At 41.1% G+C, this 15,538-nt stretch overlaps 1 protein-coding gene across 12 annotated transcripts in view; it reads right to left on the reverse strand.

Moving 5' to 3' along the window:
- CNTLN (centlein) overlaps window positions 1-15,538 on the reverse strand; it is a 484,545-nt gene that overhangs the window by 323,322 nt on the left and 145,685 nt on the right. For all 12 annotated transcript variants that reach the window (XR_013541453.1, XR_013541452.1, XM_020797524.3 and 9 more), the window contains one exon: window positions 9,071-9,233. Coding sequence is in view for 10 of the 12 variants with exons in the window: in XM_020797524.3 (XP_020653183.3) it covers window positions 9,071-9,233 (163 nt within the window). In the remaining 2 variants the exon portion in view is untranslated. The remainder of the gene's footprint in view (window positions 1-9,070; window positions 9,234-15,538) is intronic.

Genomic DNA, 15,538 nt, shown 5'->3' on the forward strand with positions numbered 1-15,538 from the left:
CCCTACATTCTCCTTCCTTTTTTCCCTAGTCTAATTATCTGTCTTACATTCAACCAAATAATCCCTTCTTCACCTAATGTCTTTTATATTTTCCCTATATCAGTGGTCCCCAACTTTTTCCCAACCGTGGACTGATTCGAGAGGTGTTGCACGCCCGCAGGGGGCAGTGCTCGCTCGTCATGCTTGAGGGCCCATTCGCACACCTGTGCACAAGTGCGCTCACAGGAGGCAGAATGCACATGCGCACAGTGCACAGCACAAGCGCAGGGGGTGGAACGTGGTCGCGTGCATGTGCACAACGGCGCTCACAAGGGTGCTCATGGGGAGGTAGGAGATAGGCCACGGACCACTGCCGGGTCATGGACCGGGGGTTGGGGAGCATCTTCTTATTCCAATCTAATTCTTACAACTTTCTGTTCTGACAAAGCCTTATTTAATTTCTTCTTCAAGTTATCTGTAATTCCACCACATGTCAATGGGGAAAGATTTGGACTCAATATTCTTTTGAACTTCTCCAACAGTGCAACATCTTATTTAAAAAGTAGGTTATCTATATTTTTAATAATATCCTTTAATATTTCCTTTAAAAACAAAATTTCCATATTTCCTTAATCTTGTAAAGCTCAAAACCATATTATCCCCTTACTGTCTATGTCTCAATTGATGAGCTATATAATATAAGATCAGGTATACTCAAACCTCCATTGTTTTGATGAAGATATTACACCATATTAGTCGAGCTTGATCTTTTTCTTCCTCATTAATTTTCCATATTTCTTCTAGTTGTAATTCACAAGTTGTAATTTTAATTTTCTTAACCATTCTTGTAAAATAATTTTGCTCCTAAATTCCCAATTTGTGACCCCTTAATACATACATCAACTGAAATACACAAATAAACCTACTAAAAAAGAACACTCACCCACATATTACCTTCTTACCTCTATCCCTAACCTTCCTATCATTCCTACAACTCTCCCTTTTCTTCCCCCACTTCTTCCCACCAGTTAATCTTGGTTGCATGGTGTGTGTTTTTTTTGGGGGGGGGGGAGACTGAGCTCTGATTTCTAACCAAGACCCCTCTCATCTCACTCTGCCCATCCTTTAATCTATTACAAAAGCTCTATAATGATGTACAGTTGTGTTCAAAATTATTCAACCCCCACTGAAATTGAATGTTTTGGCCATTTTGACATTGATTTTGATCATTCAGTCATCTTGCTTACATTTACATGAAAGAGGCACTTGTAGGTCAGAGAAATATAACCTTAAGTTTATAATGAAATAACCACAAATGTCTTTTCTGTGCTCACATCATTATTAGTTTTTATTCAACCCCCAAGTGACATTCAATCTTAGTACTTAGTACAACATCCTTTTACAGTTATAACAGCTTTTAAACGTGAAGCATAGTTTGACACAAGTGTCTTGCAGCGATCTACGGGTATCTTCGCCCATTCTTCATGGGCAAAAGCCTCCAGTTCAGTCAAATTCTTAGGCTTGTGCACTGCAACTGCTTTCTTTAAGTCCCACCAGAGGTTCTCAATCGGATTTAAGTCTGGTGACTGCGATGGCCACTCCAAAATGTTCCAGCCTTTCCTCTGCAACCATGCTCTAGTGGACTTGGAGGTATGCTTGGGATCATTGTCCTGTTGAAAGGTCCAACGTCTCCCAAGCCTCAGGTGTGTGACGGACTGCATCACATTTTCATCCAATATCTCCTGGTACTGAAGAGAATTCATGGTACCTTGTACACGCTGAAGCTTCCCTGTAGCTGCAGAAGCAAAACAGCCCCAAAGCATTATTGACCCTCCGCCATGCTTCACAGTAGGCAAGGTGTTCTTTTCGTCATATGCCTTGTTCTTCCTCCTCCAAACATAGCGTTGATCCATGGGCCCAAACAGTTCTAATTTTGTTTCATCAGTCCACAGAACACTATCCCACAACTTTTGTGGTTTGCCCACATGACTTTTGGCATACTGCAGTCGACTCTTCTTATTCTTGGGAGACAGCAAGGGGGTGTGCCTGGGGATTCTGGCATGGAGACCTTCATTACGCAGTGTGTGCCTTATTGTCTGAGCTGAAACTTCTATACCCACATCTGACAAATCTTTTTTCAGTTCCTCAGCAGTCACACGGGGACTTTTCACCACTCTACGCTTCAGGTAGCGCACAGCAGTCGAAGTCAGCATCTTCTTTCTTCCACGACCAGGTAGCATTTCAACAGTGCCCTTTGCCTTGAATTTGCGAATGATGCTTCCTATGGTGTCTCTTGGTATGTTTAACTTCTTTGCAATCTTCTTATAGCCATTGCCCTTCCTGTGAAGACAAATCACCTCTTCTCTTGTCTTCCTGGACCATTCTCTTGACTTCACCATGTTTGTAACCACACCAGTAAATGTCTAGAAGGAGCTGAGTATCACAGTCATTTTAAAGCTGCCTAATTGGTGCTTATTATGCTTGATTGGTGCTCTGTGACATCCACAGGTGTTTTCAATACCTGATCGAAAACACCTGAATGAACCTCTCTTCTTCAGAGTGGTAGTCTTTAAGGGGTTGAATAATTGTGGCAATGAAGAAACCACAAAAGAAACATTTACTACTGTATTACATAAACAATTGATGTTATTTTAGTTGCATTTGGTTCTTTAAAACGTCCTTGTAGGATTTCATTCTGAATACAATTCCAAATGTACACTATAGTCCCTAAACCCCTTTACAGCATTGGGGGTTGAATAATTTTGAACACAACTGTATATCATTAGTTTTCCACATACATCATAAAATCATCCTACAGTTTACATACACACAAAAAAAAATTTCTATAATTAATACGCTTATTGTATTTTAGCACTGATTCTACATAATAGAACAAAAATCAAACATTAATATTAATTAACATTTCTTGTTCTTATCTTCCTTCTTCTTGTCTCTGCTGTTTCAAACTCTCCCCTTTTTCTTGTTCCATTCGCTGCCCTTTTTTCTTGACGTCTCCATTGGTGAGATCTTACTCAGATTCAGTTTCAACTTCTGATTCAGCCTCAAGCACCTATTCTGGACCTCTCATTTTCTTCATTTCTCTCTGCCACACTTCTTCCGATAGGATAACCATCTGCCTCATCCAATATAATGTGTCTTTGCAACTATCTTTCCTGTAAACTTGATCTTTGTAGAATAGTTGCAAAAATACAGGATATCCCCAGCTATATTTTATTGCTTTGTCTTTCAAAATAGTCGTGACCTGTTTCATTTCTCGATGCAAACCACTAAGACTCCTCACACAGGTCACTGCAAGCCCATATCTGCATGCCATTTATGTTCAGTAGCTCTAGCTTTGCTCTTATAACATCCATTAAATCCTGTTTTTTTATGGAGGATCCAAAAACAGACTATAACATCTTTTAGGGGACCCACAGGGCATCACTTTTCCCCCAGCCAATTACATATCTCCAAGTCAAAAATAGACCACTGTACACCAGACATGGCAGACTTGATCCATTCCAAAATTATATCAGCCAACCCATTTCCTTCTGCTACTTTTTCTGGAATCCTGTGTAGATGCAAATTTAATCTTCTATAAAAATCTTTCTGTTGTACTGATTGAACCTGTAGCTCCTTCGGTTTCTTTTCCTGCTCGTAGATTATTTTAGTCAACTTTCTTATTTGTTCTTGAAATCAGTCAATTTTATCGTGAATCTCTTTTAATTGGTTTGTAACCAAGTCCTTCATCCTTTTATTATTCTCTTTAAGATCCTTAATTTGTTGTTCCATTTTTTGGTCGTTCTTCCATATATCATCTTTCAAATTACCAATAGCATCCATAACTGCCTTCTGTAACTGAGCATCTCTAAACTCTAAACTAAACACCTCTAAACTCTCCTTCTTGGGCTTCTACTGCTATTTATGACTCCTCCAGATGTTGTAAGGCCTGCTGTATTTCTATCAATGCTTCTCCTCCTCTCTTCTCCAACACCTACTCTATTCTTTAGGCCTCTCTCTAGACATACACATTGTTTTTATATTTCCAGTCTTTATTTGGAAATATCCCAGGTTCTTGAACTATGGCACTGTTATATTCCAACAAAGGCCACTTTCAGCAGCTTTGAACTTGCCAAAATTCCCAACTATATATAGATTATAGGGCAGTGGTAGCAAACCTTTTTGAACCCCAGTGCCCAAACCGGGGGGGGGGGGAACAACGACAGCAGGTGGCAGGTGGTGGAAGGGGGAATCCTGGGCACGGAGACCCCACTCTGGATCCACCAACAGCGCCAGCTGCTCCAGATCTTGGCCTGCCACCTTTCAAAGTGCTAGCACCGCGGCTGCAGCCGCCTCCTGAGGTTTTGTTGCGGGGGATTAGCAATCCAGCGATTTATGGATCGCGTATCCGCAGAAAGGGCTCTATGTGCCAGCTGTGGCACGTGTGCCATAGGTTCACCATCGCTGTTATAAGGTATTAAATGAATTGTGGTGTATTTTTAATAGATTAAGCACCAGATGGAGCTCAAGTGTCTCTCATAAAATCCACTTTAGACACACCTTTTTTTTCTCTCCCCCTCCCCAAATACTTAGCTGATGAAATTAGGTCAGAGGGTGCGCTTCTGCCTCTTTCCAAATGTTTTTATCATTGTAATTTGTGTGACAAAACTAATAGAGTCATCTTGTTTTAAACCCAGTCAATTGAACATGCCATTTATTTCTCTCTCCTGATTTCTGTCTCCTGATTTAATAGTGACACCAGAAAAGAAGGACTTCGTTCTGAAGCCTCTAAAAATTGTTGTTGCAACTGCAAATAATCACCACTGCTTTTCTCCTTCAGTTTGTTTCTCTCCCTTAGTGAACTAATAGGGGGTTGGTTTGCTGGCCCGATTATGTTTCAAAACTCAGAAGCCAGATTCAAACAACTTTCTGCTTTAAGCAGATCCAGTTTCAGTCATCCCCTCCTTCTTCCAAGGAGGTTACTTTCGTTTTCTCTAAGCATCTACCAAACCCAAACTCATTACTCAGTTCTTATCAGCCACACTGTATATTTTATTGCTCTTTTATTCTCTCTCTCCCTTTCATCCCTTAATGACCTAGGGAGTAGAATTATGGCTTAATTCGGCCATCTTTCAGCTTCGGTAGGTGTCATCATTAGCCAACACCCCTCCTTCTTCCAACAGGAGTTTTTCAGAAGAAGTTTACTTCTCTCTCTCTCTCTCTCTCTCTCTCTCTCTTTTCACCTCCCCCACCCCCCAGTACTTACACTTACTGAGATCTTCTTTTTAGGACTTCAGTCATTGTTCTGGATCTTTCTAGACTGGATATTTATTTTCCACAGGTTGAACATTTGTTTCATCTCTTAAACATTATTTTCTGAGGGTCTGATGTTTTTATCTCTATATAGATGCAATGGAAAAGGTTGCAGAACCCTGAAATGTCTTTGTATATCACAATTCAACCAATATTCCCAATTCGAAAAAGACTGTAAATTCAGCTCAGGGAGATAGGTATCGAGCTGTGGAGCCAGAGATTGGGAGGTTGATCTGGACATCCCAGAGGAGTCACCCTGTGTAGCTTTGGATAAGGGAGCACAATCTCAGGATGCCCCCAGAATAAGAGAATAATTAAACCACCTCTAAGTACTCTCCAAGATGTGGGTGTTGTTGTGGTTAGAATCCATGTGATAAAGTGAGCTTCTATATCTTGCCCCAGCTCCCACCAACCTTGCAGTTTAAAATAAAGAGGTTACCTACCTGTAACCATAGTTCTTCTAGTGGTCCTCTGTGAATTCACACATATGGGTCTTGTCTGTGCCTGCGCTGACGTTATTGGAAGATTCTAGAGCTAAAAGTAACAATTTTATGGTGTGATTCCCCCACGAGGTACATCCTCCTCCCACCCACCACTCCTCTCAGTTCCCAATATTTGTCCGCCGGGAAAGGGTTTATGCAATAATTAAATTGAAATACCTGTGATGGACAGAGGGGAGGATGGGTGGGTAGTGTGAATTCACAGAGGACCACTCAAAGAGCTATGGTTGCAGGTAGGTAACCTTCTTCGTGGCCTCTGTGAATGCACACATATTGGTGACTAGCAAGCTTCACTTACTAGTAGGTAGGACATCACGGTAGGAGAGATGTCAGCACAGTTCTGCCAAATGAAGCATCACGGCGCACTCTGACATCTAGTCGGTATTGCTTCACAAAGGTCAATGGTGTGGACCATGTTGCAGCACGACATATATCAAGGATCTCAGTTCCACAATGGAAAGCAACCAAAGTGGACAGAGCTTTGGTGGAATGAGCTGTCAGATGTTTGGGAGGTGTTTTCCCTGACATTTGGTAGGATAGTTTGAACTATCCACCTTGAGATAGATTGAGAAGAAGCAGGGGTGCCCTTATGAGGGCCATGAAAGCAAACAGTTTATTAGTCTTTCTGAGGCTGTTTGTCCTGTCTAAAGAGAAAGCAAGAGCTCTTCTTACATCGATGGTGTGGAACATGTGCTCTAATGGAGATGTTGGGGACTTAAAGAAAGATGGTAATACTATGGGTTGATTGATGTGGAAATCAGACACAACTTTAGGTAAAAAGGAAACATCAAGGTATAAAGTCACCTTATCAGGGTGAAACTGGGTGAAAGGCGGGTTGGCTTGGAGAGCAACAAGTTCACTAGCCCATTTGGCAGAGGTGATAGCAACAAAGAATACTGTTTTGAAGGTAAGTAGTTTCAGGTTCGAAGATGACATAGGCTCGAAGGGTGGACACATTAATACATTGAGGACCAGCAGGAGGGACCACTGAGGTACAATATGTTGAAGTGGATGACAGATGTTGTTGAGTCCTTTAAGGAATTTCTTAACCGTAGGGTGGGAAAACAATCTCGCAGTTGTCTGGTTGATGGGCAACAATGGCAGATATATATACTTTAGGGAGGAGAAAGACAATCCTGAATCGAAGAGATGGAGAAGGAAGGAAAGTAAAGTCTTCAAGGAAACAGGAATGACAGGTAAGTTGTTTTCTGTTCTATATTTGATGAATGATTTCCATTTATTTTCATATACTGCTCGGGTCGACAGTTTACGGGCTTGGTCTAAAATAGTCCTGAACGCAGGAGTATCCTCCAGGCCGTGAGACTCAGGGACATCAGGTTTGGATGGTGGATCATCCCTTGGTTGAGTGTGAGGAGATTCGGCAGTAGAGAAAGACGGAATGAGTCTGTCAACATTGATATGAGGTGAGTAAACCATGTTTGTCTGGGCCATTTCGGGGCTATGAAGATCGCATTCACTCTGGATTGTTGGAGCCGAATGATCACCCTTTGAATGAGCGGTATCAGAGGGAACAGGTAGAGGAAGTCCCTGGACCAGTCCACCATGAATGCATCTCCTATGGAATTGGTGTCCACTCCAGTTTGGGAGCAAAAGATTGTGCACTTGCTGTTTGTCCTTGATGCAAGGTCGATAGTGGGCATGCCCCAACAGAGACAGAGTTGATGGAATACGGTGTCATTCAGAGACCATTCGTGTGTCCCGGAGGGCAGGCAATTGAGATGATCTGCCACAAAGTTGTCTTCTGTCGAAATGTGTACTGCTGTGGGGAAGATGTGGTTCTGATAACACCACTCCCATAGATCGACAGCAAGGTATCAAAGGGGGAATGGGTACCTCCCTGCTTCTTGACATAATATACCAGTGTCATGTTGTCCATTGCGAGTTGAGCAACCTGACCCTTGATGAGAGGGAGAAAGACATGCAATGCTCTGATGATCACCAGCAGTTCTAGGTGGTTGTTGTGAAGAATTTGTTCTCATTTTGACCACAGGTCGTGGACCTTTTGATGAAGGCAGTGTGCTCCCCATCCCAAGGGGCTGGCATCAGTCGTAACCTGTACCATTGGCTGAAGAGGGGAGAAAGGTTGTCCAATCAGAAGGTTTGGGAGGTAACTCCACCATTGGAGTTGTTCTGCTAGTTCTTGAGTAACAGTTAGTTTTCTGGATGGCAGGTCTGTTATGGGGTCGAACAGGGACAGGAGCCAAGCCTGGCGTGCTCTCATTTTGAGCCTTGCATGCTGTATTACCGACGTTGTTGAGGCCATAGCCCAAGAAGGTGTTGTGCGTGGTGGGCAGACACCTTCCCTTGAGGTCGAAAGGGTGTAATTGCTCTGCGTATTTTCAGAATTCTTTCTTGTGGGTATCTCTTGCTGCCATGGCATTAAGGTATGATGTCGAGACGATGAGCCAGTCATCGATGCAGGGGTAGATGTTTATGCCCTGAAGGCGTAGGAAGGCTGCAATTGGTGCCATACACTTCATAAAGGTTCTTGGGGCCATAGACAGTCCAAAGGGAAGGGAATAAAATTGGTACACAATGTTGTTGAAGTGGAACCTAAGCTATTTTTGATGAGAAGGATGTATCAAGATATGGAAGTAGGCATCCTGTAAGTCAATTATGATAAAACAGTCTCCTTGTGAAAGCAAGGGGATAATAGTGTCCAGTGTAAGCATTTGGAATTTACGGGGTCAAATGAAATTATTAAGATGTCTCAAATCAAGAATAGGACGTAGTCCACCGTCCTTCTTTGCAACCGTGAAGTATTTTGACTAGAAGCCATAGTACCAATCAATGGGTGAGACTGGAAGTCCAAAGTTCTTGGACTACAACTCCCAGAAATCCTGATCAGTACAGCTAGTAGTAAAGACTTCTGGGAGTCTACTAGTCAAAGAACATCTGGGAACCCAAGGTTGAGAACCACTGTCATAAACCCTAAATCAACAGAATTCACATGAATTCATTATGTGTACACCTGCAATTCCACTGTGCTATGTTTTCCTGTCTCACTACAGTACAGCAAATTTATCCAGATTTCCTTTACTAGCTGTAAAGAAGTGAGAGTGCACCTAGAACAGTGCAGTAATGGCAGTACAACAGACATCAATGGAACATGCCATTTGTTGCTCAGCTGTTGACTGAGGCAGCGTTACTACTTGCCCTGGGCATCCACTATACTGCAATTCTTGTGAAAAACATATTCCTATACAGCAATGTACTAGTGTAGAAGAAAATATATTTTAATGGGAGAGGTTGCATACCTTTTGATATGATATTGTTTCAGCTGTGTGAGCATCTTCCTGAGTTCTCAAGACTTTTTGAGTATCCATATTGAGAGCCTGGAGCTGCTGGATCAGCTCTGCCTGCTGTGCTGCATGTTCAGTGTTTTGTTTGTAGCAATTCTGCAGCTCCTGCAACTCCTTCCTATGCAAAGCAAGCAAGAAACAAGAAATTTGAGGAGAACAAGCACAGTGATCATTTCGATTAAGTAGTTCTATTAGATATTTTTCATGGAGGGAAAAGTTCATTCTCAACAAAACTTTAATTTCTCTTAAACATAACACAGAACCACCCCCCCCAATGTATAAATGGAATCATTAATTTTCAGTTCAGCTCTGTATGCCTGAGCACAATATATCCGGTAAAATAAATTAACCTCTAGTGGGTCTTTACAGTAAGTTGAGTATTTACTCAGGACTCAGAGAATACATCTTGACGCTAAACTTTATCAAGTGAAACAAGCAGATGGCTCTGACACATTAGCTATATTTTGCTTTTTGACAAAATGTAACTACTGTGAAAGTGATTACTAAGAAGGAACCATTTATTCACAGTATGTACCTAATAGAAAACATGGATAGAAGAATTAAGATCACTTATCTGAAGCAATATATAATTTGGGAACTGTCAAGAAGTGTGAAAATTTATCTGGAGCCATATGAAAGTGAACATGTAAGGAATTTTTGAAAGACCACTTCTGGTCTCTGTTCAAACATGAGGTGACAATGGCACTTTGTATTATATCACTTTTAATTTATTAGATTTATTAATTTATACTGTGATACTGCTTTTAAATTTCCTATGTTTTTTCTGAATACCCACATATACCTCTTTTAACTAATGATGACTGTTTCATTAATCTGGTAAACGGGTCCTGGTAAACAGAAGCTTACCTTGTCAGCCTTTATTTCTTAGCCTTTGAAAGTCAGCATTACTTGAAAAGAATAAATCCTCCAAATTTCTTTCTAAAGTTAGGGCATGATCACATAAGACAAATGTTCCCTAGTTATACCTTTGTTAGATCATAAAAATTTCTGGTCACATGACACGCAGCCATTATCAAATCATTTACCTGGCCAGAGGTGTAACTGTGGTTTATTCCCCCCTCGCCAGGAGGCTTCTGTTATTTTGTTCCAACGGCATTTTGATATATTCCTTAGTGGTATGATATGTGTGCACAACACTATTTATTCTTTTCCAAAGCATGTCATCAGGGAAGGTGGCTGCCTTGCTATATTTTTTTTTACATTTTTTTCACAGCCAGTATGTCGATAGGCAGGGAAACTTACATATGTCAATGGCCAAGTATGCTAGGGCATTGGTAAGTGTTGCCTCACCACACCAACTATCTGACAAACAACACAGCCCTGGATGGGAGTGCCAGGTCCATTGACAGCAATGCAGTTCTTCCAGAGGTGCCAGAACAACAGAAGAAATTTTACCAAACAAGAACCCCTAACCAACGTATCAGGATGTCGTTGAAATAAAAACTAAAAACATTCTATTTTTCAATTCTATTAGTGCCCCAGAAAACAGAAAATAAATTGGTACCGTGGTGTAACTGGCCATAACGATTCAAAGAGAAGGAAAAAAACATTGGGACATTTGTTCAGCTATATATACCATGTGACAATGATTCAGTACAACAAGGGTATGGACAGTATTATTAGAGCAGGGGAACATGTCCTTGGTGTGAGAGCAGCCTCAGTTATAACTAGTTACAGAAAATCTGACTTGCTTTGTTCATTGGACTTGTGAACAACCTTAATACATTATGCCAGTTTTCTCTACTGTTAAATGCGGCATGTTTGAGATATCCTAATTAATAACTCTTTAGATTCCTGAGATTCCAAGCATCAGTGCTCTGCCCCTCAGAACAGAGTAAATAGGGTTTCTAGCCATCTATTTGAGGATAGATGGTGTAATGGATAAGATGATGGACCAGGACTCAGGTGGCCTAGGTTCAAATCCTTGCTCAGCCATGGATACTCACCGGGGGTGTAGAACTGGTAAAACCTCTCCTTGAATATCTCATTTGCCTTTATTTATATTTATTCATATTGTGCTCTTACCTCTGATGTAGAGTGCAATATAAATTGTTGTTATTGTTGTTGTATTACTGAGATCCTTATTAGGGTTGTTATAAGTCAGTTCTGACTTGACAGGACATAACTTGTGAGTTTATATATCTTTGGAGTACCCCTAAATAAGGGCAAGCAACAGAATGGGGTAGACAAATACCTGCCGTTATCTGGAGGAATCTTTACTGCCCTTTAAGCTTCCAAATCATAGCTCTTGTTGTAGACAGGATTTTTTTTTACAATTTCTCAGGAAGGAAACATACTTCTGGGTCTTGTAGCTCACTCTTCCTGGGGTGAATATCTGTTCTCAGGTACTACAACAAAGTGAACTTAAATTAATGTTCCTCTAATGCAGACACCTGTGTAAGTGAGATCAGATTCCAAGAATGGGATGGTTGCCCTTTCCCCTCATTTCGGTAATTTGCCAGAGAGGAGGGCACTGGACTGGGGGTGGAGTGGGGATTTTCTATAGAGTGTGTGTGTGTGTGTGTATCAGGAGCTTAGGTCAGGCAGGTGCTCTGCTCATTCCCACAGCTGCTGAAGTCAAAGCCTCCTCCTGCCGAGCGAACTTTCATAGAAAGCAGTCATTACATTGTAAGAAGAGTTAGAGCAGCCAAGCAGCAGGATACTATATTTGATCACAGGATACTTTTCAAAGCCTAGGAGCTTTAATGGAGCCCCGCAAAGGCTATAAAGAAAGATACCTCAAAGCACACAATTTCAAACTTCAGATACACATTTATCTATAAATTGTGGGGTTAATGCCCTATAAGTAAATGTCCAAATGACAAAGCTGAACAAAGGGTCCAAACGTAGGTGACAGACTTGATAGTAAGTGGATAGTTGCTGTTTCATCTACTTCGGTACACAGCTTGATATTCCAAGTATCTGAATAGAGATGGACTGAGTAAAATTTTTTAATATAATATAGAACAGAAAGACAGTCATTCCTCTCTTACAAAACAAATGAAAAGGCAGGAGAGTCCCAGTAGAGTAATTATAAACAGCTATGCCATTCTTCCTTTACTATTTTTCTGCCTGAATAATGAAGTATGTATTGCTGCTGTAGTCTAAAAAACATAATTTCAGCTAAGGAAAACCCACATTAAAACTATTGCTGGAGCAACAACATTTTATTCTTTGTCTGAGGGTCGGGGGTAGCAACTGGAACCAAAGGTATGGAACACAGATTAATGTCTCAACTTTTAATATTCTTGATATACAGTACTTACATTAAAATATCTTAAGTATACATTTGTGCAATATTTACACTACATGACTACAAATGGTTTAGGAATTCAGACCTATCTCAGAGTTTGTAATGTGCAGTTCATAGATTTCTGGCATGACACAGCACGGATGCTGATTCTCTCCATCTGTGTTCCATGCCACTGTGGTAAAATTGGGGGGATTAAGGTTTGATCACAGGTTGAGTGTCAAATTTACATTTATGCAAGACTAATTTTGAGGAACATCATCCAAACAGCATGATTGCAATGAAAATTAAAGCCACACAGAAGCCTTGACCAAATACCATCTTTCCTTTATTACTAAAAGCCCCCTCACTGTGACCTGGTCTCCATATCTGTATTTCATGAACGTCTTCCCATTGGTGCCAAGATGCATGGAGACTTTTCCTTGGGCCACTTGAGGCTCTTCCCTGCCTTGCTGCTGTGTGTAATTTTTGCAGAGGGAGGAGAAGGAGGTGTACAGTGAAAACTATGCAATTAGAATGAAGGGAAAACTAGAATGTAGAGCAAAGAGGACATAGAAGAGTACCGGCTGAAGTGTTCTTCAGTTTTGCTTCATGTGGAAGGGAGTGAAAAGCAAGATAAAATAGGGAAGCTGGAAATCTCTAAAGATATCACTAGCTACCTGCTACGCAAACAGGAATGCATAGAGACCCATGCAAAATATCCAAGCAGCTAGACCTTGTCACTAAGACTACCTGACTCTCTGGAAAGCATTGCAGTGGCTGTGTGATAATCCTAGCAAAGAGAGGTTACAAATGTATTAATTCTTAGAATGCACTTTGAATGCAAAGTAAAGTAGAAGAAATGCAACACTGTACTTCACTTTGCTGGACTTTGTGTTCCAAAACAAAAGAAAAGGCATGTGGTTTCCTCATGAGCTGCCTGGGAGGTTGGAGCTCAAGGAAAGATGCAAATACCACACAATGTTTTCAGTGAGAAAAGTTTCAAAATGCCACAGTCAGCTTCTAGAGACTTTGAACCCCACTTCCTTGAGCAGCAGTAAGGGGATGCTTTTGAGTGCATCTCATTTTTCCCCTCTGTGTCTGCCATAGCAGAAGCCACCATTGGAACTGTGAGAGTCCTTTTCTCCATAAGGGGAAGCCACATCTCCATAAAAAATTGTTGTTGTTTAGTCGTTTAGTCATGTCTGATTCTTCGTGACCCCATGGACCAGAGCACACCAGGCCCTCCTGTCTTCAGTACGGTAGTTGGAGCATTCTTTGGCACTGCCCTTCTTTGGGACTGGGATGTAGACTGATCTTTTCTTGTCCTCTGGCCACTGTTGAGTTTTCCAAACTTGTTGGCATATTGAATGTAGCACTTTAACAGCGTCATCTTTTAAGATTTTAAATAGTTCCACTGGGATGCCATCACCTCCACTGGCCTTGTTGTTAGACAAGCTTTCTAAGGCCCACTTGACTTCACTCTCCAGGATGTCTGGCTCAAGGTCAGCAACCACACTATCTGGGTTGTCCGGTGTCATGAATTTGATTATGAAAATAGAATAGAATTGTATTTCATAAGATTTATTTCAGAGCTGCAACGAAAAAGCTAGAAATCTGTTTATGCCCAGGTGCTAATTAGAGAGAAAATGTACAAGGTCAGTTCTTCTCCAGCTAAAGAAAAAAAAAAAAGTTAAGAAGAGCAAGCTGACCCATATCTTATCTCAACTCCATGGACAAGGACATAACTTCTTAATTTAAGGAAGATGGGCGAGAAGAAAAAAAAGGACGGAGAAGGACGGAGAAAAGAGATGGAAGGGAGAGACGACACACCGAGGGAAATGCAGCCGACAGGACTTTATCTTTGCGTAAGAATGCTTATTTAAGATATAGTTAGTGAGTTTATTATTTTCACTTTTATAGAGGAAATGACTGGTGGCTAAGGCTGGGGGTTATTTTGGAAATACTGAATAACATTAAAATAAGCTTGTTGAAATGCTATCTTTTGTAATAAAATATAAAAAGACAAATTGTCTGTAAGCTGTCTCCTTGCTTAGACCAAGCTACTGTAGTCAATTGGATATTTTGAACTAAGATTGTTTTGATCTGGCCACATTACCATATTACCAAAAGAGGGTCCTGAAGTAATAAAAGAGGAAGAGCAGACCTTCCAGATTGTTTATTTAAAATCGAGACAGACTTGGGTGAAGGAGTGTGAAGTCGCCTAGAGCAAAATTACCGGACCCGATTTTGCTGGCAGTAGGGACTAATCATTCTGAATCCCTCTCTGTCTCGTGTAAAGGCAGTTCTAAGGAACGCTTTTACCACATGGTGGCAGCGGTGGGATTTTATTCACGTGCCGTGTTTACCACATGGTGGCATCTTGGGATCTGAGTCTTACGTGCCATGTTTACAGTATAGTGGCAGATGGGATTTGTTTTGCGCTTTGCTTAAGGGCTGAATTAGCGCTTGTAATTGTTTTATGAAGGCAGATGTGTGAGCAAGCAGATACACACTGCTAAATAAAGGACAAGAGAAACTTCTCTGGCGTGAGCTTCAGAGCAAAGCAGGGAAGGTTGTAAATTATTGTGACTGGAGAAGACTCCTATGCAGAAAGCTCAGGCTAAAGTAATGCAAGGAGAGATTCTGCCAGTGGCTTAAGAGTTCTAAGGAACAAGCATTGTGCTGTTTAAAAAGTGCCAGCTCGATTCACTCAGGTGACAGAGTGGCAAAATTGTTTTGAGTGTAGCAGGAGTCTATAAGGAGCAGCCAGGATAATAAAAGTAATTTAAAAGTAATTAAATAAAGTTTAAAAAGGGAAAATTTCCTACCCCAAGCCAGAGCCAAAAGGATTTCCTGGAGGGAAAGTAGGATCAGTCAAAGCTGACAGTTTAATTGTTTTATTGCTCCTCCCGTGCTTCGGCCAAGGCTGCAGGGAGGAAGAGAGGGGAAAAAAAAGGAAAAATGGCTTTTAGCAGTCGGTTTTCACTGCCTGAAGTATCAGTGGATAAGGAGATTTTGTCAGCAATGGAGCATAGTTCTTTACTGCAGAGTGGAGCAAGATCAACTATTAGTAGATCGCTACAGATACCCAAAGAATTTCATATGAGGAGTGCTGTCACAAGATTTACTGAAGAAGATGCCCAAAGGTTAATGGAAGCAAATCCAGAAGT

This window comes from Pogona vitticeps, chromosome 2 (assembly GCF_051106095.1).
Source record: "Pogona vitticeps strain Pit_001003342236 chromosome 2, PviZW2.1, whole genome shotgun sequence".
Classification (NCBI taxonomy): domain Eukaryota; kingdom Metazoa; phylum Chordata; class Lepidosauria; order Squamata; family Agamidae; genus Pogona; species Pogona vitticeps.